This window comes from Accipiter gentilis, chromosome 6 (genome assembly GCF_929443795.1).
Source record: "Accipiter gentilis chromosome 6, bAccGen1.1, whole genome shotgun sequence".
NCBI classification, from domain to species: domain Eukaryota; kingdom Metazoa; phylum Chordata; class Aves; order Accipitriformes; family Accipitridae; genus Astur; species Astur gentilis.
This window is the reverse complement of record NC_064885.1, coordinates 37,208,680-37,232,933: the sequence shown is the minus strand read 5'-3', so window position 1 is coordinate 37,232,933 and position 24,254 is coordinate 37,208,680. Positions and strand designations below refer to the sequence as shown.

The 24,254-nt window shown below is 36.9% G+C and overlaps 1 protein-coding gene across 2 annotated transcripts in view; it reads left to right on the top strand.

The window, feature by feature from the left end:
* Nucleotides 1–24,254, top strand: part of NAALADL2 (N-acetylated alpha-linked acidic dipeptidase like 2) — a 499,849-nt gene that overhangs the window by 390,559 nt on the left and 85,036 nt on the right. For both annotated transcript variants that reach the window (XM_049803241.1, XM_049803240.1), the window contains one exon: nt 15,703–15,849. In XM_049803241.1, the coding sequence (XP_049659198.1) occupies nt 15,703–15,849 (147 nt within the window). The remainder of the gene's footprint in view (nt 1–15,702; nt 15,850–24,254) is intronic.

The following is a 24,254-nucleotide window of genomic DNA, read 5'->3' as shown; positions in this document are numbered from 1 at the left end:
GCACTGAAATATGGAGACTAAGGGTGTTCCAGAAGCTAAAAGAGTGCTAAAGCTGAATCAGCATTACCAAGGAGAAGTGCAGTGACCTGTATAACTGTAGATTGATTAATTCTGATAATAACCCAAGATAAATAGTGATAATTGATTTAAACAGGATTTAGAAGAAGGAGGGTAATTAATGCCAGTCAAAATTTTTTCACAGAACACATCTCTCTGTCATGAAACTCTTTTTTTTTTTAATCTTCAGAAGAAATGATATGTTTATTTTATAAAGGTACCAGCACAGACTTTTATGGAACATCTTATATGGTACTCTATGGAATTCACAATAAAAACAGTGCTTTAGGATAGTAGTTAATCACATGGATTTCAAATTTACACAAGCTTACTGATAGATCTTCAAAGGTATTATCTGTCAGTGGAGAATCATCACTGAATGGAGATTTTCCTACCGACGTTTTTCAGGCAGCAGCACTAGATTCAGTACTAGTCAACACCTTCATTATTTATTGGATAAAAGATTGCTACTCTTAAAGTATATGAATGGTAAAACATAAAGGATAGCATAAGAATCAAAAACTGGAAAATAAACCCATACAAATTCACATGTGAACTAGAAACCACTATTTTAAGAGTAACAACAATGAAACGTTAGAACAAATTACATTGGAAAAGGTGGATTATTTCATCTCTTAGTATCTTTAGATTGGCTTTTTTTGTATATGGTATTCTTTACTCGTGACAGCAACTGATCTCAGTAAAAGAATATTCCTTTTTTTGGAAGAAAAGGGTAAGGCAGACAATATAATTGTTGTGTTTGGCTTCAGACCCACAACCCTCAGTTGTTACAGAAAGGTTATTATTAAATACAGCTATGATCTTACATATGATTACTGTTAAGTACCAACCATTCCAACAACCAGGACAATGAAAATCGTGTCCTGGAACTTCCAGTCTGTTCATATTTTGAAAATATGTGTGTGTGTGTGTGTGTATGCATGCTTGATTTTCTGTCTCTGAATAATGCTTCTGAGCTTAGGGAAACTGTTCCTATCCATAAAATTATTTGCATATACAATTATAGCAGTGAGGCCAGAGATGCAAACTGTGGAAGATGGAGTGCACAGAGAAAGATTTAATATTGGGGAAAAAAATGAGCTCATGTTTATGTGATTCAATAGCTTTAGTCCATTAATAAGTATTGGGCTGTGAAGTAAATTTTTTCCACACTACTGACTAGAATCTGCACCTTTGAAAGTTCATGTAGATACCGTATTATTTGGTATTCTCAAAAATATGTATATGTAGCTTTCATTAGTCTTCCTTACCTGGTAAGACTAAGTAGCCGTAGACTGCACTTTACTGGATTTGTCAATTTGTTTTCTCATGTGTGCAGTGTAAACGTTTCTCTCTCACGTACTGTGAATGCATTGTTTCAGAAAGTTTGGTTACATTGCAGCAAAATTAACTTTCAAAGATCGGAATCTGGAGGATTAAAACCTGAAATGTAATGTAATAAATATTTTTCTTAGATGATAGTGTGCAGTAGTTAGAAGCTATCAGTTTTCAGTCTTATAGATCTGTACTAATAAATTCTGAAATAAAATGCATTATCAGCCTTTCTGGGATTTGCTTGCTTGTTATGAAGAAGTACTGACATATCCCTGGAACCTTGTAAACAATAAAACCCCACATTTTCTTAAAATTTAAATTTCTTTTTAGTCCTCCAGTACTTGACATGACATAAAAATGACAATATCCCTGTTCAATATTATACATAGGTTTTGGAAATATCTCAGAGAATACTCTTAATATTTCAGAGCGCAAAGGGACACGTCATTTCGGTGTATGATGAGTTTGGGGTAATAATTGGCTCCTGTATGTTTTGATGAAAATCTTCTTTTTGAAGTTACTTGGACTAGATCAGTTTCATGTGTCTAGTTAAAATCACATTTTACCCAATTAGTTGAAGCTGTGTTTCCAAGCCTTAATATTTCATAGCTCTTGAAACCAAGGTCAAGTGAACTTCTATGGAAACCAGCAAAAAAAAGTCATTTGACTGTAGTGGCACTGCTGCTTTCACTGCTCTAGCTTTTTTTATTCTGCTTTCCTGATTGTTAATTTTTTTCCATCCAGTATAGAGGCAATACCAATGATACTTATGGTGTAAGTAGATTGAAGTTGGAAGAGTCCAGTCAGCGAAAGCATCAGAGCATTACACCGTCTAAGTGAGCGTCTGCAGTGGTCCATTTGTCCCAAAGTTTTTTTGCACCATTGCTGTAGAAAATCAAGTCATCTAACTTCTTTTGGACCATTTATATTATCTACCAGTGGAGCCTGGAGACCAGTATTCGTGGTGCTGTCTGACATACTTTAATAAATCTGCTTCGTGATGATCATTCTGAAAATTGCAATTGATACAGGTACTTGGTACCTTAAGTGCAAATACTGTTGTTATTCCATTTGCCCGATTCCCACTGAAGTCCAGGAGAGGGGTTTTTTTATGAAAAATGTGATGGTAGCTTATTGACCTTCATGTTCCTATTAAGGAGTGACTTTCCATTTCAAAGAATGAAAAATATTTTGTGTATGTGACTGAGAAGGGACTGATTTGTTCATGCATAGTTGCTATCGAGAAGTTTAAATGTCAGACCAGAGGTTTCAGGGCAAGGTAAAGCTTTGCCAGCAGTAAGTACTTTGGCCTTATTCCAGGGTTGTGCCATGAGGGGAGATTTGCAATAATGTACCAATGTGGCAATAGAGTTCCTCCAGAGTATTACATGTGATTTTCTGTGTTCTGTTCCAAAAAAAAAAGTTCATTCATTTCTGTATGTTATAATTGAACTTACTCTGGTCTTTGATTACAGTAACTAAACAGAGATTTTTGACTACAAATTTCTCCTCCAGTTTAAAAAACCTGACTGTTCTGCTTATTATATCATGTTTATTTGTATATCTGTCCCCTCTTACTCAGATAATGTGTTGTTATGGGTCTGTCCTGCCTCTGTGTGTATTGTTAGAGATGTGCAATGTGATTCAGTAGGATTCTTAGGTTCCAGAAAAGAGTTGATATGATATGGAATAATGGGAGTGTGTGGGGAGGGGTAGGGAATATGTGGCGTGTAATATGTTCAAATGTGTGACAGGGATAAATGACTTTTTTATTATTTTTTTTTTTTTCCTAGCGATACACTTTAGACTATGTTGTGTTCATAGTAGCAGATTCTAGATCTCAGCACAGTGAAATAGTCCACTGCATGGGGAAAGGGTAGCAGGCTGACTTTCACGTAGGATCGGTTGCATCTGTTTTTCTGGGTCAGCTTTATGATAAGGCTCAGAAGGATGTCTTTGGTGAGCTGATTTCTGTTCTGACAAGTGTTTTTGGGGGGGAGTAGTGCTAGCAAACATTTCTGGTAGAAATACTACATATCATGAGTACTGTGTAGTTCAGAAAGAGGAAGTGTGGCATGTGAATGCTGATAGTTTGGGGAAATATGTGTTAGTTACAAACTGTAGTATCCATATAACAACTAACTGTGGGCCTAACTTCTAACATTAGGTGCTGCAGTAGAAATACACATTTTGCTCTGTGTGGTTTTGGTTTTGTTTGGTTGGGTTTTTTTAAAGTTGGATAGAGTGATGGGGTAGTTTGAGCCATCTGGTTAGCTGACTGAGAAACACAGCTTCTGCAGGTGTGTACTGTGCATACTAATAGGGCTAGTGTTGATCAGTAAAAATATCCATAAATTTACTTTCATATTTACTGTTCTAGGTGAGCCTTAATTCACTTTTAGTGGAAAGTATGTAGCGGGAGCTTTCTCTCCTGATTTTTTCTTTTTGTGCAACTATAATGAAGAACAGCAAACAATAGATTATAGCATATTCATTTGACATCCCACCTCACAATGACTGTCCTGTTTGGGACACTTAGGAGTTCTTGAAATATGATATAGCTCTTGAAATAACAGAGTGAGTGTACCTATCTGTCCCCTTTAGAGGGACAAGTAACTTCTCTTTCTGTTCCTGTGGGGTATGGAAAAGCAAGACTGTAATCTCACTGGCATGAATTATTTAATATGCATTTGGAGCATTTGAATGATGCATCCCAAAATGAGTAGCATGGCAGAACCTGATCATCACAGAGTTAGACTACACTGAAATGGGTTCACAGTCTTTCTGTCTCTATGTATTATAGAATGAGAACGCCTTTAGGTATTTAAAATGATTTACAAGCCACAGCTATTTCCATGGAGTATAAAATATCAACCATTTGAAAATGAGGTCTTGTTGTCAAATCCTAATCCTCTTACCTACTTAAGCAGTGTATTTATATTAACAACAAATGTTACTACAGCACAAAACATTAAGGAAGTCATGCAGTTCTTATCAAGTCCCAATTTATCAGTGGTTTATACTAAAACTTATTAATTTGCATTTTGGTTAAACCTAGGTTTCACAGTATCTCAGTATGTATGTGACAGCTAACACTGACCAGTGTTCCTGCTGCTGAATACCTAGAAAGAAAGGCTCAGATACCAGTAAGTCCAGGAAAGCACTACTTTTAACATAATCAAAAAATGGTTTGACTATATCCTTTAATTACAAAACAAGGGCAACAAGAAAAGCTTCTATAGGTACGTCGGTGACAAAAGGAAGACCAGGGAAAATGTGGGCCCTCTCCGGAAGGAAATGGGAGACCTCGTTACGTGGGACTTAGAGAAGGCTGAGGTACTCAATGACTCTTTTGCCTCTGTCTTCACCAGCAAGCGTTCCAGCCACACCACCCAAGACACAGAAGCCAAAGGCAGGGACTGGGAGAATGAATAACCACCCACCATAGGAGAAGATCAGGTTCGAGACCATCTAAGGAACCTGAAAGTGCACAAGTCCATGGGACCTGATGAGATGCATCTGTTGGTCCTCAAGGAACTGGTGGATGAAGTGGCTAGGCCATTATCCATCATATTTGAGAAATCGTGGGAGTCCGGGGAAGTTCCCACTGACTGGAAGACCTGGGGAACTACAGGCCGGTCAGTCTCACCCCTGTGAGGGCAAGATCATGGAGCAGATCCTCCTGGAAACTATGCTAAGGCATGTGGAAAATAAAGAGGTGATGAGTGACAGCCAAAATGGCTTCACTAAGGGCAAATCATGCCTGACAAATTTGGTGGCCTTTTACGATGTGGTTATAGCATTGGTGGGTGAGGGGACAGCAACTGACATCATCTACGTGGACTTGTGCAAAGCATTTGACACAATCCTGCACGGCATCCTTGTCTCCAAATTGGAGAGACATGGATTTGACAGATGGACCACTTGGTGGATAAGGAATTGGCTGGATGGTCACACTCAGAGTTGCGGTCAATGGCTCAGTGTCCAAGCGGAGAATAGTGATGAGTGGTGTTCCTCAGGGGTCAGTATTGGGACTGGTGATGTTTAAAATTTTTGTTGACGACACAGACAGTGACACTGAGCGCACCCTCGGCAAGTTTGCCAATGACACTAAGCTGTGTGCTGCGGTCAACATGCTGGAGGGAAGGGATGCCATCCAGAGGGACCTTGACAGGCTTGATAGGTGGGCCGGTGTGAACCTCATGAAGATCAACGGGACATGGACCTGTTGGAGCAAGTCCAGAGCAGGACCAGGCAGATGATCAGAGGGCCAGAACACCTCTCCTGTGAAGACAGGCTGAGAGAGTTGGGGTTGTTCAGCCTGGAGAAGAGAAGGCTCCGGGGAGACTTTAGAGCAGCCTTCCAGTACCTAAAGGGGGCCTACAGGAAAGCTGGAGAAGGGACTTTTTACAAGGGTACATAGTGATACGATGAGGGGTAATGGCTTTAAACTGAAAGGGGGGAGATTTAGATTAGAAGTAAGGAAGAAATTCTTCACAATGAGGGTGGTGAGGCAGTGGAACAGGTTGCCCAGAGAGGTTGTGGCTGCCCCGTCCATCCCTGGCAGTGTTCAAGGCCAGGTTGGATGGGGCTTTGAGCCACCTGGTCTGGTGGAAGGTGTCCCTGCCCATGGCAGGGGGGTTGGAACTAGATGATCTTTAAGGTCCCTTCCAACACAGACCATTCTATCATTCTATGAAATGTAACCATTCCATGCTCAAAAATAGTTTAGATCAAAAACTAGACTTAAAAATACAAGCTCTGAAGGAAAAAGCACCCAATATTTTCAGTGTATTCAGAGCTGGGTGTGGAGACAGGTCCCGTCTGCTAATGTTATACATTCTTTGCTGGGTGTTTGTCGTGATGTAATACAATCTTAAGCTGTGTTCTGAATTTTACTGTAAATAAAAGTAGTATACTGAATATTGAGGCTGAGCCTGTGGTTATGGAAAATGTTACTTTACCTGAGGTGCTGGAGAGCTTGCTTTTATCTGTGCTGATGAAAAAATATGGGAAAGGTTTTAATGCAGTAGTTTTCTGGTTGATGAGTATAGGAGTCTGGAGTAAGTGGATACTTTTGAGAAACACAGCTACCATAGGTATGTTCTGTAATTTTTTTAATTACTTTTCTTAAAGCTTGTAACTCTCTATATTTTTAACATACTGAGATGTTTGGATCTGCTGATGGCATTCCAATTGCCCTCTTGCCACTTACATAATTTATGCTATGTAATTTTAGGCCTAAATATTTGATTGCTGTGAAATTCTCTTATCAAATGGGAGCATACCTGCTTGATTTTTACCTCCCTTAAAAAAGCCATTAAAATTCCTAGCAGCTTGTACTGGGTGTTGGCAACAAGTATATCTGAGTTAATGAGGCATATGACTTCAATTTAGGTATAGGAAGGATAAATGTAATTCAGTAACATATAAAAAGCATCAGGAATCAGAGAGAGACTGTCAGTAGATAAAGTTAAATGAAGAAAAAGTCCAGTAAAGGAAATTAAATTTACACTATATAATTTTTTACTACCTTGCTTTTGTATTTATTACCAGTTTGATGTAAACTTTGCATCTAAAATGTGGTTCAGTCCTGTGAGGTCCCATTTATTATAAAAACCTTACACTGATGGTCATATATTTTAAAAAATAAGACAATGATTTCAAAACATGCAAGTGCTGCTTAACAGAAAACAAAGCCCTGAACAAGCAATACAGGTTTATGCTTGTCCCATGTTTTGTAGCTGTAAACTAAATAAAAGATAATTTAAATTTGTAAAGTAGTACAACATATAGCAGTATACTTAAATATTTCACACCATGCATACATATTTCTTCATGCTTTGTTTTATAACCGCTGGTATTATAGTTTCACAATTTTGTTAGGAGGTCACCATTAAAAGGCCAAAATTATTTTATACTTTATTGAAAGGTAAAACTGGAGTTTTAAGTATGGCACCTTGTGTTTCATAGTTAAACTGATTTTTTCTTGGTTCAGTAGAAATCTGAATACAGTATCAGAACCAAGGCTCGGGTAATCTCAGTTTGATCTGACCTTTTATAAGCACTGAATTTGTGACAGTTTTCAGTTTCCTTTGTCCCCCTGGGTGCAAAGGGTCTTCTCTGTCATGCAGGATACCTGCATGCATTTTCAAAGAACAATTCTTTGAAAGCCATGTGGTTTATCTGAGAGGCAGTTTTTTGCTTGTGAAAATACAATGTTCTCTTCCCACACAGGCTAACGGTTTACTCTTGGAATTTTCAGATGCAGTGCTTTTATGTAAGAAAACACAAAGTACGTTGGGGGGGAATTTCTAAGGGGCTAATGGTGATCCCTGGCAGCCGCGTGATCTGTTTGAGAATCATCTGCACTGTGATGGATATCAGAAGAATTTAAGATGATGCTAAATTCTTTGTCCCTGATGTCTTTAAATAAACACTACTTCTCGTGGGAGTTGTTTTTCCCTAGTGACAAGATAGTCCTCTCAATGGAATTGTGTGTGTACGAGGAACATCTCTCGTTTTACTGTGATAATACTGAAGAACCAAAACTAGGGAAATTTCTGAGAGTTAAATGCATCTTTTCTGTGACTGATTTTGCAGCGCTACAGAAAAATTTCACTAGGAGTCTTCATGTTGACCTTAAAGGTCAGTTAATAATGTTCAGATTTTAGATATTTTCAGTAAAGCTTCATACATGTTTAAATGAAAATAAGGATGAGGTGGAAGGAAATAGTTGCTGAGAAACTATGGATCCAACATTTTGCTCCTTTTTAATTAATTACTTTATTCTAAGTATAAAATTAATTAAAAGCAGAAGGTTTTAGTCACTCCACCTCAGAAGATTTCTTTGTACAGTTTTAATCATATTTATCTTATTCTGAACACTTACAGGCTTGGTCTACAGAGTGATCGTTTTTTTTCAATGTCTGTACTTTGTTGCAAATGTTGACTAAAATCTGCTAACAAGTAAAATAAGTATCATCAGTTCTTCAGTTGTGTTTCAATGCCTTACACAGAATCAAGAAGTCAAAGATCATTGTGAAACAGGGTTGTATGTGCTTTTTGGACTTTGCTGTCATGGCCAAAATGGATGGAAAAGACGTGCACAAGCACTGAAATGACAGCTTTTTACAATATCACTGTCTGCAGTAGAACTTTATAGTTTGTCCATCCCTTTTTAAATATTATGTCCCTAAAATACTGGAGGTAATCAGATGATTGCATTGTATAAATAGGCAAATACATTACATTAGTGGTGTGTAACATTTAGGCTATTTAAACCACAACTATTCTCTGTATATATAGCATAGGAATTGCCATCAGCGCTCTCAGATTTTCTTTTCCCCATGCAGAGAAAGGAGGAGTGGATATAATTTAGAATTATTTTTATGTACGTACTTGAATCATGACAGTTTGATAAGGCTCAGAATTTGGGAAATGTTGTGCATTTAATTTCTATGTAGTTGTTTTGCTCTGTGATGTTGAGCAAGACTGAAATATTAGGTACCTTGCTTGCCTTCAGTTGATTTGAAAAGTACTTTGAGGTCTATAGGGGAAAGTGCTGTATTAAATCTCCCTAATAATTTTATAAACAGCTGATTTGCATTAATAGTAATATATATGATCAATCAGCAAAGGCAGAGAGCAAAGCAGGATGTTTATAGCCAAACCAGATAATCAGATGGGAGAAAACAGAGGAGTATGCTTGCTATTGAATTAATAAAGTTCCTAAAAACTCCATGATTTTTTTCAGTCGATTTTGGTAGTCAGGGCAAGCAAACAGCTAATAATATTTTTTTTAAGAGCTGTCAAACCTTCTCACTCTAATGATTTGTTTGTCAGAGTGTAGCAGGTTTTTATGGATGGAGACATATACTTGTGAATCCTTTGCTATGCAGCTTCTCTGGCCTTTCCTACCTGTTGATGATGATTTAGCGGAACACATTTGCAGTAATAAAGATGCTAATCTGTTGTCTTCTGCATTTTTACATGGTCTGTGATTAATAAATTCTGTAGCTCTTTGTTTAGATAATTTTACTTCATCAAGATGGTGTTATCATGCTTCAGCTTCTTAAATGCATTTGCCTTGCGCCAGTTACTAACACAGGTGGCGATTCAGCTCAAGAAATAGAGAGTGATTATTCATGAAGAATAAGCTTCCTTGCTGTAGTTCTGAAGCTGGGATCACTGATACATTGTAAGAATAATTGGTCGCTCTTTATTTGTCCTGTTGAAAACTACTTAGACATTTTAATCCATTTTCAAAAGCTGCTAAGGGTTTAACTTCAGCTGGATTCACATAAAGGAAGGAGGGTAACCAGAACTGACAGGTACATGTCTCTAGGTGGAAGGTGAACTGTAGAAATGGCCAATAACTTATTATTTTTTTTTAATATAGGCTTTTATTTATACTAGGATCTTAACATAGCAGCAAAAGGCACCTATGAATGCTTAGCTCTAATTAGTGTTAGAATAAGGTCTGCAGTGAAGTACCACTTGATTATACTTTAGATGTGTCAGGTTTACTTTATAACATTAACCTAAATTAAATGTATTTAATGGGCCATATGGTACTCTTCATTTTTTCAGATTTGTAATATAAACCTGTAACATGATGCTGAAAACCAAAATGAACTCCAGAGAAATAAAATTATTCAATTACGAATAGCATGTGCATCCTTCCACTGACATGAACCACTCCTTGATTACTGCCTAACCACATGGCTTGATTTCCTTCCAGTCTAAAGGGAGGGCTTGATTGACACAGTGGAGACCAGCCTGAGCAACTGAGTGATCTAAATAGTGCTATTAGGTGTGCTTTACTGTAAGGCTAGCCAGCAGAAGAAATGTAGTTTGCCTAGTCTACAACAGGGAGTTAGTTCTTACAGAGCGTGTTGCTGATAATTTATTCTAGATGCATTTTTAAAGTTGGTTTTGTTTTGGGTTTGGGGGGGGGGGGGGGCCTACATAAAAGCTAACATTTAAAGGATCATTAAATATAACCTGACTGCAACTGATGAAGCAATGCATAGCAATTAAATTTTTTTTCCAAACTGGCAACTCACAAGTTGTTTTTTGCATATATGAAAAGAAAGATTGTGTGGACTATCAGAATTAAAATTAATCAAATTAAGTTATAAAGAGGGGTTTTTTTGTAAATGACACCATTTTAGATTTAAAGATGAAAAAATAGCAGATTGGGGGGGGGGGGGGGGGGGGGGGAGCAGAATGCCGAAGTGATACACAGTTGCTATTACATGATGATTAACAAATTATTTGGCATTGAAGAACTTTAACATGCTTTTAAATGTTGTGTTTCTGGACATTGGCATTGGTGTAATCTTCTCCCGCACCCCTGTCAATTCCATGGTCCGCATCCCCTGCTAGTCTTTTGCTTAGGAGTGACCTTCATTTCCTAGCAGCAGTAATTTTTTTGACAGTCAGTTTTTCACCTCTGTTCTGCATAGATGCCTACTTGCCTTGCAATAAGGATCAAGCATTCTGCTGCCAAGCATGGAAGCTGTCCTGCTTGTCATAAATTGCAGTTACAATTTGGGAAAATGATGTTTTCCTGGTTTCCTGACTGCTGCATATTGAAAGAAAGTTGAGACAGTGCTTGTACATTTTGGTAGGAGAGTGTTTCACATGATACAAGAACAATATTTCCAACTGGTTAACTAAGTGGACTTTGAAGTTGATTTCTGTGTCAGAAACAGTAGTGGCTTCAGTGCAAAAAGATCAAACAAAGATTTAGGATGGTTCTTCTAGGTGAGGATGAGGAGGGAAGGAAATGAAAGCAGCAACTACTGACACAGCCAGTGTTTGTGGATAATAGTCTTATAAACAGGTATTTGTAGGTATGGCTTCAGTTATGTGTCTAGCTGCTGGGTTTAATGTTATAAATGCAGTTGATATTAGACTTAATTGATGTTACTTTTACCTGCTGAACAATAATAATAAATACAAGACTGAGCTACCTGGACAATGACAAGCAAATCTGTATAAATAAAGGAACTCCATTCAGTGTTATAAACAAAAAAAAATTTAATCCCGTTTGAGGTCTGATACACTTCGTTCCCACAGATGCTGATCCAGCAAGATACAGCTTTCCCCTGTGTCTTGCTTTAAGTCTGTGTGAATGCCTCACGACACCTCAAATGGCATTAGACACCTGTATTTAAGCAAGCAGAGAGCCTAAAATTTCCTACTCCCATCTCCCATCGTTCTCATGCCTGCCATCACTCTTCTGCATGCTAAGACTATCTCATTTTTGCATCTTACTCCAGGTAATTGTTCCTCAGTTTCTTTTCTTGTAACTCTAAGATGGGCGGAGGAAGAGACTTGCTTTGCTGATTCCTTCAACTTATTTGCTTTGATTTGTTATTGTATGTGAAATACGTGGCATGCTGTATGGTCAGCTGTTCTTTTTGCACTAAGTTAAAAGCTTGCCTCTTAATTTATCAGCACTTCATTGATGGGAAATTTTTACTAACTGTAGGACATTAATATTCTTGATCTTAAGTTTCGTTAATTTGGGGAAACGTTTCATTTTTTTTAATGAAAACAAAACACACCACATGAACTTTGCAGTCATTGCAAAAGAAGAATGCTGGTGTTGCAGAGTCTGAGTAACAACAAAAATAAATTGGAAGAGAACAGTATCTTGCACAGAAAGCATTCCCCCATATTAGTGCAGTGTTAAATTTTTGTTCTTGAACTAGTCATTATCAGGGGTTTGTGTGTCAGAACAGTGAAAGTTGAACAAAGCAGTTAAACTCTTCAGATGCTAGCACTATTGAATTGAACAGTGCTGTTGTAACAATACAAATGCTTTACCGTGAACAATGGTGAGGTAAAACCCCAAAAAGTACTGTATCACATTGTACTCTTAACCAACTCTCTGAACATTTCATATGTAAAGTTCCATAAAAACTTTAAAAAAATATCTCATCATTGCTATAGTTAGCAAAAAAGTAACGGATTGTTTTTGAATAGTTAAAATTGAATGTAGTAAAGTGTTTTCAGAAGGGGCAGAATGCTGGCTAAAAGTCAGATTTGGTTTTCTGAGAAAGAAAGGTGTCTGGTTTTTCGTTTCCTGGGATGCTAGCAGAAATGGGGGTTAGTGCATATTCAGAATTAACTGACTACCATCATCTTCATCTCTTAAAAAAATACAGAAAGGGGAACAATATCAAAATACTCTGTTAATTAGCCATGTCCCTGCAGTATCTATAACCTTGATTGCTTTTTTTTTTTTGTGAAACCTAATCTGCTTAGTAGATGACGATAATGATCCAGCTTTCTAATGTTCTTGATAGTTAGCCAACAATTTTGGGGTATAGCGAGATGACACTAATGGAAAATGCCTTAGAACTTCATTTCTACAGTTACACCAGTTGACCTCTCACATATTAGATTAAAAATTTCTGGCATTTTTTGCTGTGAGAAATGTTATTCACTGTGTGAAACCTTGTTTTTGTTTTCTATTACCCTCTGTTACCTCCTCGCCAATTGGGAATTCCAGGTATAAATTCCAAGTCCACATTTGTACCTCCAGTCAGCAGCTTGCAGTAGTCCTTTTCTGAAAATCCTGTAACAAATTCTAGATATGAATACACGAGAGATGATGAAAGGTTAATGTTCGCTTAGTAGAGTGAAAGGTATAAAGATATAGATTGACAAGGAAAAATAGGTACATTTATTTCCCTGCTCAATTTCCTTACTTCTTTGAGGTATATATTAAGATTTTGATGGTCCTTACCGTGTTTCAAGATATCCCTTCTGTTGATTACTTCTTGAAAATTAGTTTTGGATAGTCACGATAGTTACATAAATTCTTAACCTGAGTAGGTGCAAGTAGCATTAACCTTGAAGAGCTTTGATGCCATTGTGTTTACCGAGCTACGATCAGGTCTTTTTTGAAAGGCAAGATCCTTCCACATAGTATGTGGCTTCCTTATGGATCACTGACTCTTCAGCGCCGTTTGTCTTTTCTGGTATTGAATTGTTTTTCCCAACAGTTTTATTGGGATTAATTTGGTCATTTAACTTTGTGATTTCCTTTGGTAGGTAACTCTGGGGTTTTTGCTTATTTCAGAGATTTTCCTATTGAACCAAATGCTGTATTTCACATCATTCAGTAAACTTTTAAATATTAAAGGAAGAACAGACTACTCATTTATAAACTTGACCAGATGTGTTGGGCAGTCTGAGGAAGTTAGGAGATAGTCTAATCTACACTGTAGTATAGTACACTGTGTGATACTTAAACATCTTATAATTCCTGAAAGGACCAATCACTTAAGAATGGATCTTCTGTGCATGTGCATAAAACTATAAACATGCCTTTATGCGTGGATGTGCACTATAAGTGTTTGTGACTGGGACAGTTTGTAGAAGATAAAGCGTGGTTATTTAAAAACATCTTTTGAAATGAGTATATAGTTTGGGCTCCTGCTGTTTCTGTTGTAGCTTTGGGTTTTGAAAAACAAGGTTACTGACTTTATTGAGACTCTTTAGATAGCAGGTGGATTTGTATGTCTTTGAACGGCCGCACTGTGATGTTGTTAAATGTCTTCTCAATGTGATTGAAACCATCTCAAGAATGGTGTAAAGGGGGAGTGAAACACCGGAACAAAAGTTGCAATTAAAGAGGTATCTTCAGGTTTAAAAACTTAAAAAAAACCTTAATCTAAATCTTAAAAAATCCCCCAAAAGCCATGATTTAAACCTTTGTCGGCAATAACAACTGAGATTTACAAATGATGGCTAAGGTTAATGCTACATTAATGCTTGTTTTTTATTATTCTTTTTTTTATTATTCTTTTTTCTTACTATGCCATGGAGAGCCAGAATTTTGGCTGCTGTGAATCATGTTGCTCCATGGATATCTTTAAAGAGGATAGTATTTTCTAGAGGTGGACTGCACATACAGAAGTGATCTCTTGTTTCTATTTTGACTGTAACTCTCAGTCTTTTTGGAAGGACCTTGCACAACCGTGAAGAAATGTTTAACAAAAAGAGAGAGTAATATAGGCACCTTTCAAAAATACGTATGAAAAGCAAGCTATTTCTTGAAGGTATTTTACAATAGTTTTCTCTGAGAATCTGCAGCCCTTACTTACACTGGGTAATATGCAATTGCGTTCTTCATAGCACTGAAGTGAAACTGTGAAGCAATAATTATGCTAATTTAAAAATGGAAAAATACCAAGATTTGTCTCTTTCTAAGTCTTAAAACATTTTCTGGCTGACATCAGGAACTTTAATATACAGAATCTGGTGTATTTTAGTATTAAAGGAGAACTAATCTTACACTGTTCTTGTAGCAAGCTCGTAATTTAGTAGGTAGGTCTGAGGAAGTTATGTTATACTATATAAACTGTTAGCTACGTGTAAATAATCTCTAGTACTTCAACTTCCTCACATTTCTAAGAAGAAACCTAAGTATCTTATTTCCTATAGTAGATGTTGAAAGCCTTTTTGTATACTGTTTATTAAGTGTTTAATTACCTGATGTATCTGAAAGCTACACGACTATCTAGCACTCAGTCTTGGGCTTGTTTTCCAGTTTTCATTTTACATTTATTACATTTGTGTTGCTAAGATTTCACCATTAAATACTTATGTGAAAGAAATACAAACATGTCACTGACTGGAATTGTTTTAAGTAATTCACCGAGAAAATGTGTATTTATGTGTCTTTAGCCTTTTAATTCTGTTTTACTCTTAACCCTTACTCTGTAATGGCAGCAAATTCTTTACATTGCCAGGATTTCATACACCATAGATATCTTGAATATGATTATCTGATTTAGCTTTTTGCTGTTAGAGAGCATGCTATTAACTGAATCAAGAATTGATTCCTTAGTAGCCATGAAAGATCTCAGAACATGCTTCCAAAAAGCACCATGATGACCTCTAATCTCCTGCCCAGTGTGCGACATTTTACGTGCCTACCAAAGGCTTCTTCTCTTGCCCTCCCCCCCCCCCCCCCCCCATTTCAATTAGATATTACTTTCATTGACCTTTGAAAGACTGAACCATGTTGCAGCACACTCTTCATTCTCTGCTATGTCCAATCCCAAAGAGTGCATGCAGGTTGTATCAACAGAGGGTGAAAGCTTTGTAGACTCACTCACTACTGAGTATGAATCAGCTAATACCTGTTTGCTCCAGTGTAAGTTCCAGCCTGTTCTTAAAACGCTTCAGCCCAAAGAATGTTGTGTAAATGAGATATCGATACATGTTGTTAAGAGTCTCGTTGCAAATAAGTAAGTAGAATTTTGATTTGTGTTTGTTTTTCAGAGCCAGAGCTTCAACTGTGTGGAAAAGGCTAGATGTCCAGGATCTAATGTCAGTTCTGTGCAGATACAGGGAGATTCAGATTATTTCATCAACCACCTCGGAGTACCTGCCACGCAGTTTTCTTATGAGGACATCAAAACATCAGAGGTAGTTACAAATGAAAATGGATGAACTGAAAATGGCAGAAAGAATTAGATTTTCTCAGGTTATATCCTTACATGACAAGCATTTTGTAGTGGAAAGTTTTGTCCTGTAAGTGGATTAACCCAGAGCTTCAAAGTGACTGATTTTATAGGGGTGTGGCATTCAAACAAACAGATACATGTTTAGCACAAATGAAAAGCAAAAAAAAAAAAAAAAAAAAACCAAAAGGGAGGATGTTATGTTAAAATGTTAATATTGCTGATAGTATTATAGGTTACATATCTAACCCAAGTTCTCAGACTGCTTTCAACATAGAGGAAATGAGTTTTGATGTCGTTTTTTGTCCTGCATGGTAGGATAAGGCAGCCTTCAAAATGAATTTTATATCAATTTTCATACTGTGGGCAAAATATGACTCTCCAGTATATATGTTGGTTTTACAGACCTGTATTCTTGATTAGAGTCTTCAAAACACCATGTTCTTTTTCAGTCCATTGTCCTCTGCAAGGTAAGTGGAAGGAAGAGGTGCGTTACACTGTTTGGAGACCAGGTTGGAATTGAACATAGATAAACTGTTAGGAAAGTTTGTCCTTCCTCGGCTTTCACAACTGTAGGTTATGTTTTCACCTGGACAGCTCAAATGTACCCTCGGTTGGTCAGCTGAGGATCAGGAAGCCTGGCATTAGTTTTTTCAAGATACAGCGGTCATTAGAAAAGGTGTGTGTTTTCTTGTAAATGGAACAATGCATTGACTTCATATTCCCCTCATTTCTCTTCTTGCATTATGCTTATCTACATTTGTGCACATCTTGCCAAGTTCGAGAACAAAGCTGAAGCTGAGTTGAGCTGGAATGCTTCCTGGCACTGCACGCTAATATGCTTCTATTTCAGAAATGCAAACCAAAACAGAAATATGCCAACTATTGGAGCATTGTTGTCATGTTGTTGTGTAAATTAAAATAGATTAAGTCAAGAATTTATATAAATAAGGAGGCTTCTGTTTCTAAACATCATTGCACCTAGTAGGCAAAGTGTTCTATTTCAGATTAAACACAAGGCAAAGACTGTAAGGAAAATGTGAAGGCAGAAGACCTAGGAGTGCAATGTTTATGACAGGCTTGTGGTCCAGTGCAGATTTCTGTTGTCACTTAGCAGCTATTCCACATAGTTTTCATTCCAGATCTGTGTATATAGGATCTATATAGCATGAGAAAGAATCTCCAAACTTAAGTATATCAAAATAATAAGTATTTCCCAGCAATGTTTACAATATGAACACTGAAGGTTCCCTTGGCTATTGTCTATTTCAATCCTACCAAAGTTTTTTCTTTGTGTTCAGTTAACTTTGCAGATGTGCATTTTCGTCTCTCAAAATGACTCAGCAATGTAATTAAAGTCATAAGAGAGTATTTTCATATTTGCTTCAATATGACACAGCAAATTTGATTCTCTGTTGAAAACTCAACTTTTGTCCTTCTTGCAAAATAATTTCCTAGAAATAAACTTGCGATAAGTATAATCTGCAGTCTTGAATTTGATGTACTGCACCTCTCAGACTGTAGGAGATCTTGACCCCATGAGATCTATTTCATGTGAGAAATAAATCTGCTTAGCAAAATGTGTAAACTTCTGTTGGCAAGAGGATGGATTTTTTCCTAAAAGTGAAGTTACATAGAGTGATTAAATTTGGATTATTTGCTATATTTTTGTTATTTATTGTACTGATTATTAACAGTCCTTCAAAACATAGGCTCATTGTGTCTCTCTTATTCTATCAGACAAGCAATCTGTTTACAGTTTACTGTTTATCGCAATTGTTTATTGGGGTTTCTGTTTATTGTATCAAACAGGGATAGTACCATTGTAACAGAAATTATTCTGGATTTACAGCCATATTAATAAATGTTGTAGGAATTTCTCTTGTGCAGATTAGTGACTGCAAATAATCTGTTGAGTTACAGGGAGGGATTTTTCCTTGTTTGTTTCCAAGCCATTCAGCTTTTTAAACTATGCCTCAGCTTTGTCAGCTTCATTGCAAAACAGGATTTGGATTTGGGAGAACAGATTTCAGAAATGGGATGTTTTGACGTGCTTTTGTAGACTATCATTTTTGCCAGGTTGGTTTCCTCTGCTGTCTCTTTCACTTCTGTGACCTAGTCAGGAAATTTTCTTCTTTTAGAATATACATCAGTTGTTTATTTTATCCACCTGTCAGAAGACAGCATGCAGTGTCACATAAAACTGACACTGTTCCATACTAACAAAAACCTGGTTTAGAGTAAAAAAAGCCCGAGACCTATGCCTTGTAGTCTGCCTGCAGAGCAACAGTTATAGGTCAGCTTTAGAAATGCATTTCTTACACAGTCAGTGTAACGCCAATCCTCAGGATTACGGAAGGTTGTAAAAGCTTTTCATTGGCAGGAACCTGAGGAGTAAATAGGAGGAAATAAAAGCTGTAAGAAGAAACATTCAGACCAGCGGAGTAAGTAAAACTGTCTTGCTTGAAATTACCTAGTACAGTAAGCCACAGCCTCAGGGAGGTTAAATCTGCATGGCAAATGCATGTGGTCAGATCTGTGAGCTAGTAAAGTGCATTCTAAGTGTTCAACCACTAGTATAAAAATGCACTGAGTGAAATGCAGCTCATTTATTTACTAGCAGAAAATATGCAGCATTTTAGTCTGCAAGTAAGAAGTAAACCTGGAAGAATTTCTCAAGTGGAAAACCCCATAATTTTAACCCAATTTCCAAGGATTCTCTTGCAGTTACTGAAGAAAGCCTTCCTCTCCTCCTAACCTCTGGTACACTGGCTTTACCTCCATGTGAGGGTCACATTCTGATTTGTGATGTATTAGGAGAAAGGCTGATCAGCTTTTCTTAATACTGCAGATTCTCTTACTTTGAGGAGGAGTCATGCTATTCAAGGTAATGATTAATTTACATCCAAGTGAGCATGTAGAGCCTCCAGAGAGAGAAGTAATGTTGATTTCAAAACTGAGTTTCTCTACTGCTGTGAAAGCCCATGATTATACGTCTATTAGTCCTCAGCTCAATGGAGAAAAACATTAGAAACTTCTTCATTTAGCTTTACATCAAGAGCGAGCAGCTCGTAAATAAAGAGGTCTTAGGTCACAGACTTGTCTTTGTTACTCTCTGCACTGCGATAATATCAATGCAATTACTCGATCGTATGATCATTGGTACCTCAGGAATAACAGATTTGAGCAAGTGAGTAAATTCAGATTTATTTTTTTTCACATGTGGACCTTTTCTGTGCCCTTGAAAATAGTCATGTTTGTATGACAGTGTATTTTCAAACCAAAATATGGTGTAACAGGTATAATACATAAATATCTTCCTTAATGTTAGAAAATACATGCATATAATGGACAAAACTATGGTTTTGGATACGTCACTGTTCATCATGATTCTGCTTAGTGTCTTAGATATAAATTTGTCAGCTGTGGTGATTTTATTTTGTAAACAACATGACTGAAGCTCAGCTCTTGGTTACTTGATTGTAAATTAGGAATAACTGAAAACACTGGATATGGTGGTATATAATCTGAAGAGCATGCATTTGGTTTCTATTTGATTTCTTCATTGTTCTTTCTGAAAGGATATACATTGGTTGTGTACCTGTGTAATAGGAAATACTGCTTTATCACTTAATAGCTTACCTGGTTTCTCTTCCCTTACACATCTTTTTTTGTACTTCTCTGTTGCTTTTGGCATCTTTTTAAATTTGCGCGTTAATGGAAGTTCTGGTATTAAATGGTTTATTTCAGTTGTGTGACTGATAACTGTGTTCTTCCATATGAAGCAACATTCACTGTAGACTCACCTCTGCTCTTGAGAATGACCTCTACAAAATACAAAAAAAGTGTTAAAAATTATTGAAACTTAACCTTTACAACAATAAAAGGCTGATTATTCAAATCTGTGGGTGTATTAACAGAAAGTGGTTTTAGTCACAGTGAATGCTTACTTATTAACTAATACGAAACTTCCTATATTTGGAGACATGAATGGAAAAGATGCATGAATCCAGAATACTCTGGCTTATCCTGTTTAACACAATTTGAGAAGTTGTTTTGTGAAGATAGAATGATTTATTTCAGAAAGTGGATACAATTGATGTGGTTTTGAGGCAATGGGTAGAAAGCCTATATGGAGGCATAGAACTTGTTGCTCAGATTCCTAAGTTCATTCTTTATCATCAAAGTAATTTGAAACTAAAATCCTTCAAGATGATGTTTGACACATGTTCTAGCTGACCATGCTGAGGTTTTTCAGCCATAAAATGTGCCAAGTTCCCACAACTCTGAGTAATGTCAATTGAATTTGTTAGTGTTTAATACCTCTGATACTCGATTGGAAATTATTTCATGTTCAGAGAACCAAAACAAACTTACTTTTTTTACTTAGTAAAAAACCTCCTTGATTTCTCTGTTGCTGTAGAACAGCGTTTAGCAGTGGTACTATGTGGAGTATTTAATCCAAATCTGTAAAGCACCTGTCATCATCGAAGTGATGTTTCTGACAAACAGTTTGTAGTTCTGGTCAAATCACTGCACTCAAAAAGTTTTGGTTGTTTTCCCAGTTTAGCTTTTGTCTTTCCTTAGTGGTTTTTTTTTCACACATTTGCATAATGGAGCAGTGCTACCTCTTGATGAAAGGCTTGAAATATAAACATGAGAAGGATTCTAAAAGAGCAAGGTATTCAGTTGGTAATCATTTTATTAAACTATGTGAAAGTTTCAACTTTTGGTACAGTTTTGGGAATTTTATCTATGAACTTTTCAAAAAGTTTTTTGGAATATAAATCTCATCACAGTGAGCTAATACTGGAGTTGTGGCTTTATTCAACAGTATAGATTACCTCTACTGCAGAGGCAGAGTAAAATAAATCACTTGGGGATCTGAGGGGGTTTTCGCCCCATTACTTTTTAGCTGCAATGAAAGCATCACCTGTTATGGAAAAGATGTAATTTAAAATGTAAGCTGCTGTTTACACAGCTGTTGGTTATAGAGATAGTGATTTCAGTCAGTATATACTGAGAAGGGCTAAACTTGCTGGGATATATTTTGATGAGGGCTGCTTCTGCATGTTTATGGTACCAGTTGTTTAAGGCTGCTGTGCACAAATAGGATATTTTTTGTGGAGGAGGAGAGTCAGATTCCAAAGGATCACTGAAACTCCGAGGCAAAATTAAGGGTTATTTTCTAATCCTGCTTCTTTAGTGGCCTCATCAAACATGGAAAGGAGAAGACAGATTCTGCTGTGTGAAGTATATGTGTGTCAGTACTCTTGAGGTATGGGGAGAGAGGACACGTGAGTCTTCCATAGTGTTGTAACTGCTGAGTGACCTCTCTCTGTCAAAGAACTTTCTGCTGATTTACTTAAAACAGATTAATGTTAATTTTACATCTTAAAACGTACCACATGTATGTCTTAAAATATAACATAGCTTTTGCAGTAGGGTGTCAAGGGTGTCTCTGGCCTTCTCCAGAACGTTGTTTGGCAGAAATCCTTCCTTTCATTCTTACACTGCATTTATTATATTAAAATAATAGCAGGACCCAACAGCATGGTCTGGAAAATTTTGTGTCGTCTCCTCTCTCTAGCCATAGTTTTACCTGTCAGAGAGACTCAGAACTTCAGCAGTTTATCCATACTTCCTCTTTTAACCACCTTCTGTTTCTCTGATTTCTCTCCTTTATTTCTTTAAGTTTTGCCTTGTTTTTTTTTTATATGAGCATCACCCCATATCATTTCCCCTCCTCTTGGTAGAGCACCTTAAAAATGTGGTTTGCTCTGCTGAACTCAACATTTTAATCTGATGGCCACACTCGCCTTTATTCCTTCATGAAAGGGGACAGAGGAAAGTAGTTTTTAAAAGATCTGTATTTGGAAGTGTAGTAGTGGGCTTCTTCACTGAAGAGAAAAGAACCAACCCGATAGTTGCAAGATAGTTCATTTTGATTATGTCTTTCCTAGCACAGTTTATAGCATAGTTGCTGAAGTACTGGTACATAAGTAAATCACAGAGACTGAAAAGAATAACCTTGCTGTGGCTGCCTAATGTTTGGGTACGAGAGAAAATATAATCTGGATTTGCCGTGGTTCCAGTTATAGATTTGTTTGTTTCTTCAGCGTTGTAAATCAAAAAACATTAAATTGTTCAGTATTTTGAAGCCGTTCCAATCGCTTGCAAACTTAAGCCAGTACAGGAGTATTTTGAGCTTTTTTCAAGATGGAAATAGACTGTTGCTATCCATTTCTGTGTCATTGCAGTCGACAGTTTCATGAGGAATCCAATTTTTTAAATTATAGCTGGATGATTTCCTATGTTATCTGCATATTATTCATCCTTCTCGGTGCATCCTATTACATAATGAATCCTATCTGATAACACAGACTCTTAAATCCCTCCTGTGATAATGAGGTAGATTACATCAATGTTAACATTATCATTTTGTTTTGAGAAAAAACAAGTTACTGCACTTCATTTAAAAAAAAAAATCTACCCTCTTTTTTTGTTATTTATTGATGGACACATATTTAGCATGAAATATTTTATGGTAGCTGTCCAAGTTTGGGTATGCAGGGCTTACAGAACATTTACTTTTACACCCAGACCATAAAAGTTGTTTTCCGTATCTTCACTCAAACTTAAGTACAGGAAAGAAGTATAAAAATTACCTGTCACATTATTCACAGGCTAGACCAAGATAGTGTAATACCATGGACCACTAAGCTAATTTAGAAGAAAAATGAAAAGAGGTTTCTTTATAGAAGGCATTTGTATGTAATATATGTAGAAGAGTTTAGAATTTTGACAGTTTGAGATTGTATCCTCTTTAGAGAGAATGCATAATGATTTTTATTTCTGTTGAAATATGCATAACTTTTTGAAGGTAACTTTCAACTTTCATTAGAGCCCTTAAAAGTGATTTTCGCCCACACTGGTGTGAAACAGAGGCTACTAAATCTTAACTCTTCGATGAATGTGGCTTCTCAGTTGTTTTTACCATCTGCTTCCGCTCCCTCCCTTCCCCCTGTCCTGCCCTCTTTTCTTCCTTTTTTATCACTCTTTGGGGAAACTTACTGCAGTTTCTTGATTTCAGTATTTACATGCTTAGACTGACACATCATGCACTGCTTTCAAAAGAAATCAAAAGCTTTCCAAGTTTTCTTTGTTACAAGAAAAGAAACAGAGGAGCTGTCCTTGATGGAGAGGACTTAGGGTCTAGTTTACCGAAAAATAACTCCCATGTTGCATGCTGCTTTTATCTCTTTCATGTGCTTGTGTTAGTGTAGAGGGAGGGCTTAGGCAGTATGGAGTGCTCTTCAGCGCATCTGGCTGTTGAAAAGTGAATGAGAAACTGGTGTTTATACCAATTTTTGTCTGTGTGGGAACGGTACTGAATGTCTGTAAGTTGTGGGGTCTGGTGTCAGAGATTAGGAGCACCATTTTAATCCTGTGTTATGGGGACCTTCAGCTGCTGTTTCATTTCTCGGGGTTCTTTGTGTCAAGGTAAAGTTTTGAACTGAACATACAGATTCGTAGAAATTAGAGTGGCATGGGGAAGTTCTGGGTGTTGGCCGTGTGTAAAGGGTAAGGACTCTATCCAGTCAGCTGGTTTGGGCACACTGGGCCAGAGTCTGTTCCCTATCATTATTGATTCACTGATGTACTGAGTTGGTTCCGGTTATGACCTTGACATGATGATTATATTATTAAATTTTAGTTCGGTGAAAGTTTCTAAGTAATTAGCTTCTGTAAGAAGTTTTATTTAATTTAAGTGGAACTTGTAGGAGGCATTTGGAGGCTTTTTTTATATTTTCAGATTTGGAACTGCCTTATCGATAACTGCAGCATAGGTAATTCAGTAGTGTGGTTGATGGCTACTGCCTTTATTACCACGTGAATAGCTATGTCCATTACCATTATAATCTCCAGCACACCGTTTCTTAGATTTCACAAAACAAGCAATGAAAATGAAGTTAATTTCTGCCTACCAGTGAGCTATTACCATTTCTCTGGCTGCCAGAATTTATTAAAAGCTACTGTTTCTTTGAAAAAAACAGTTCTCTGTCTCTGTATCTCTGATACAGAAAGGACTGTATATGTCAACAAAGCTGAAAATAACCAGTAAACAATTTGCAAACTCAAGGACAGGTAAACCCCAGTGACAGACAGACACAACCTCTGTCTTCTAACTACAAGGTCTGAGCTGCAACTTATCTGGGAATGTAACATTTATTGTAATGTGAAGCAGCTTGGATGTATCGTGAACAAACTGTGATAACTGTCACTGTAAATTTCTGACCAATGTTCTCTTACGTTCTCTCTTAGCAAAGTTCTTGTCAATGATTATTTGTATAGGTTATATGTATATAC